This window comes from Orycteropus afer, unplaced genomic scaffold (genome assembly GCF_000298275.1).
Source record: "Orycteropus afer afer isolate SDZICR_OR568_19922 unplaced genomic scaffold, OryAfe1.0 scaffold00375, whole genome shotgun sequence".
In the NCBI taxonomy this organism is placed as follows: Eukaryota; Metazoa; Chordata; class Mammalia; order Tubulidentata; family Orycteropodidae; genus Orycteropus; species Orycteropus afer.
Window position 1 is genome coordinate 932,192 of NW_006921962.1, and position 3,470 is coordinate 935,661.

General features: G+C 29.9%; 1 protein-coding gene across 1 annotated transcript in view; it reads left to right on the forward strand.

Annotated features, from left to right (window-relative positions):
* PPFIA2 (PTPRF interacting protein alpha 2) overlaps positions 1-3,470 on the forward strand; it is a 643,396-nt gene that overhangs the window by 609,761 nt on the left and 30,165 nt on the right. The window contains exons 24-25 of the mRNA XM_007953155.2: positions 1,186-1,215; positions 2,847-3,022. Of these exons, the coding sequence (XP_007951346.1) occupies positions 1,186-1,215; positions 2,847-3,022 (206 nt within the window). The remainder of the gene's footprint in view (positions 1-1,185; positions 1,216-2,846; positions 3,023-3,470) is intronic.

A 3,470-nucleotide genomic window follows, 5' to 3' on the forward strand; every position in this document is an offset into this window, starting at 1 on the left:
TTCAAACCCACCAGCCACTCCTCGGAAGAAAGGTTGGGCAATCCTACTTCCGTAGTGATACTGCCTTGGCAACCCAAGGAGGGGTCGCTATGAGTTGGGGCCGACTCGACGGCACATAACAACAACATACAATAACTAACGTTTTTCAATACAATTTTGTTTTATGCTAATCACTTGACATTTCTTTAATGAAGAATTGTCTTCATATCCTAACAGATTACAAAAAAAGACAATAATCAAGAAATCAATAGTTCTTATTTATGCATTTTGCAAAATTGGTAACTTTTTGTATTACATATTGTTTAGTATTAGCATATTCACAGGTAATGCATGTTATTAAACCCAATTAATTTTTTAAAAGAATAGTCTATAATGAAGGTTCATTTTTAATATAATTATCTAGCTTCTTGTGCTTGAACATCTCAGATCTTTGGGGACTTGACAAAAAATTGTTGAATAAAAGAGTGTTACCTTAATTTGGTATATCCAAGAATAGGTTTAAAAAACTTCTTGTTGACTCTGATTATAATTGTTGGTTTTTAATACTTATAGTCATTTTTCATATAAAGTAATAAAGTTGGCATGCTAAACATTTTATTTTTAGAAACTTAAAAAAAAAAATAATGCCCTTTCAGTTTTATTCCTATTGGAAAAATCAATTAACTAGAAGTTTATTGTGAATAAAAATGTATGAACTTTTTAGTTTAGTTTGGTTTGCTTTGAAGTAGGACTGACTTGTTTTGTTTTGAATTTCAATGGCTATTGTTGAAATCCATTTGATTATCACATTGATTTACTTTGTGTAAGTTTTCTCCATCAAATATATATATATATATATCAGAAAATTTTTGTGGTTCATTACATTTAGGAAATTATATGCTTTTAAGAACTAGCAGAGATTGGCACTGATGATATCAAATCTTTACAAAATCACAAATTTTTCATATATCATATGTGTGTTTATTCAAAACAGATTTAATTTAAAAATGTATTTTCCTTCAGCTTCTAAATCGATTTGTATGGATCTAAGAATATGTGTATTTATCTGTGTGTGCCATAATATGTCATAATAATTAACATTTTCTATAACAAATGATTTTGCTTCTACTAGAAAATTTGTACTATATTCATTTGACACTGATTTATCTTTACCTGCTTTATTGATGATACCTACTGCTAACACAGAAAGAATCTGAGGAAGGAAGCTGGGCCCAGGTAGGAAACTTATATTCTTTGTAGCAATATGTATCATCTAATAGGCGATGGAGACATTAAAAATATGTATCATATCCTATAAAGTTTCACTTAGCTTATGATTAAGCCAGTAGGTATATTTACATACACTGTACATTTAATGCCATACATGTCTTTTTATTATCAACATATTGGATAAAGATGATTATCATCAATTCATGCCTGGCCTCTTTTGAAAGGATGATTTCTTTTCTTACCCCCCAAAAATGATGTGTAACTTAAATTTCTCTGAAATCCTCTTAGGTATGTTTAATTCAGAATTATTCAACTTAGATCTAAAGGGGGAGGAAAAAAAAAAAAAAAAAGATGCATTTGGGGTCTCAGATGCCTTAAGGTATAATGGAAAGTTTTTGAAGATTGGAGCTGGAGGGATTGTATCAGCATTGTGGATGACCAGTCAGAGGTCACTCCTATTTCTATGGGACAGGTATCTGTACTTTGAACAAGTGTATACCATTGCAAGGGAGTTGTGCATTTTTTCAATTTTTTCCCATGTTGGATATTCAAAAAAATAAATGCATGTTGTCAAAAGTAAATTTAAGGATTCATTGTGACTAAAACCTTTGGATATAATAAATTTTGGTATTATATCATGCTCTATATTTAGCCATTCAGTAAATTGCACTGCATTAGATTTTGATTTTTGTAAGATTTTCATCATTCTTAAGAATTTATCACACAAAAGGGGGAAGCACCTAGAATTAATTGCACTAGAATACTTATATATTATACTTAGAATTGTGAGTTAAGAGTATGAGAAGAAACTAAATAAGAAACACTATAATATTAATAGAGAATAATGGTTCTTTTTAAAGAAAAAAAAACTGCTTGGAGGTGATAGTTGCCTATGATTTTCATTTTAAAGTGTTTGCTAAGAGCAGTTCATTCATATTGTTATGTTAGATAATCAGGTTAGCTGTCTTAGACTTCTGATATGTCTGTCATATTTAATAACAGAATCTATATTGATTTATTTCTAGAAGAGACTGATTCTTTCCAAGGTTATTTATAAGATTCTGGCTGCATGCTTTAATAAGTAGCAGGAATGCCCATATTAAGTTTCAGCATTCTGTCTTTCTAACCTCATTGCTTCTTTTTCTCATCATTTACCAAAGTTTCTATTTGACAGCAAGGTTTGTTTTGTAGTAATGGCAATAGTAACATTGAAAAGAGGGAAATTTTTTTGAGTCTTAGCTGACAGATTAAAATAAAACAAAATATAAATGAGAAAACAATAAAATAAACCTACGAAAATAATCTTAAAACAGAATTTGTATAATTGTAGTAATGTTAATTCCCTTATTAGCAAAATACATATTTGAATAAGATGTAATTACTTTTGAGAATAAAAAATGGGCATAGTAATTTTCTATGGTCAACATACCTGATAAATCTACCCAAGAATTGCATTTTGTATGAAAGTAAATCAAATACTTACAGGTTAGATATTATTTCCACTTTGTTTCCACACAGCATACTAATTAAATGTAAGTTACAATAATAATAGGTAATGTCCTTCAATTACCATCTCATCTTATTGGTTAAGAAACTTGACTGCTATAAAACAATTCTAGTGTCCGGTTTTTCTACAGACCCTGGCTTATGGAGACATGAACCATGAGTGGATTGGAAATGAATGGCTTCCCAGTCTGGGGTTACCTCAATACAGAAGTTACTTTATGGAATGCTTGGTAGATGCAAGAATGTTAGATCATCTAACCAAAAAAGATCTCCGTGTCCATTTAAAAATGGTGGATAGTTTCCATCGGTAGGTTCATTTCAAAGAATAATAAAAGTGAAACAAGAATGAATGATGTGTATTTTACTAAAAAAAACAAAAAGCTTAAGTAATAGAAAAGATATACTATGAAAAATATCAGAATGCATCTATTTAGTAAACTATTTTCAGGCAACGAATTGCAGGGATTATCTAATGTAGAACTAGGTGCATATACATGCCTAAGAACAACACACAAACAAATTTTCCTCAAAGACTAAATCCCTCATTTTTGTATTATATTTAGGAAATTCCATGTGTTTATGATTTTATAGATGTATGTGCTTATGTTAGAAAATAATTAAGAATAAAATTGTCAGTTTCAACTGCACAAACATATGTGGTTATAAATTTATATTTGTGTGTGTGTATATGTATGAGCTCTGGTATATAGGACCTCTGGTGGTGTAGTGCCTAAGGCATTTGACTGCTAACCAGA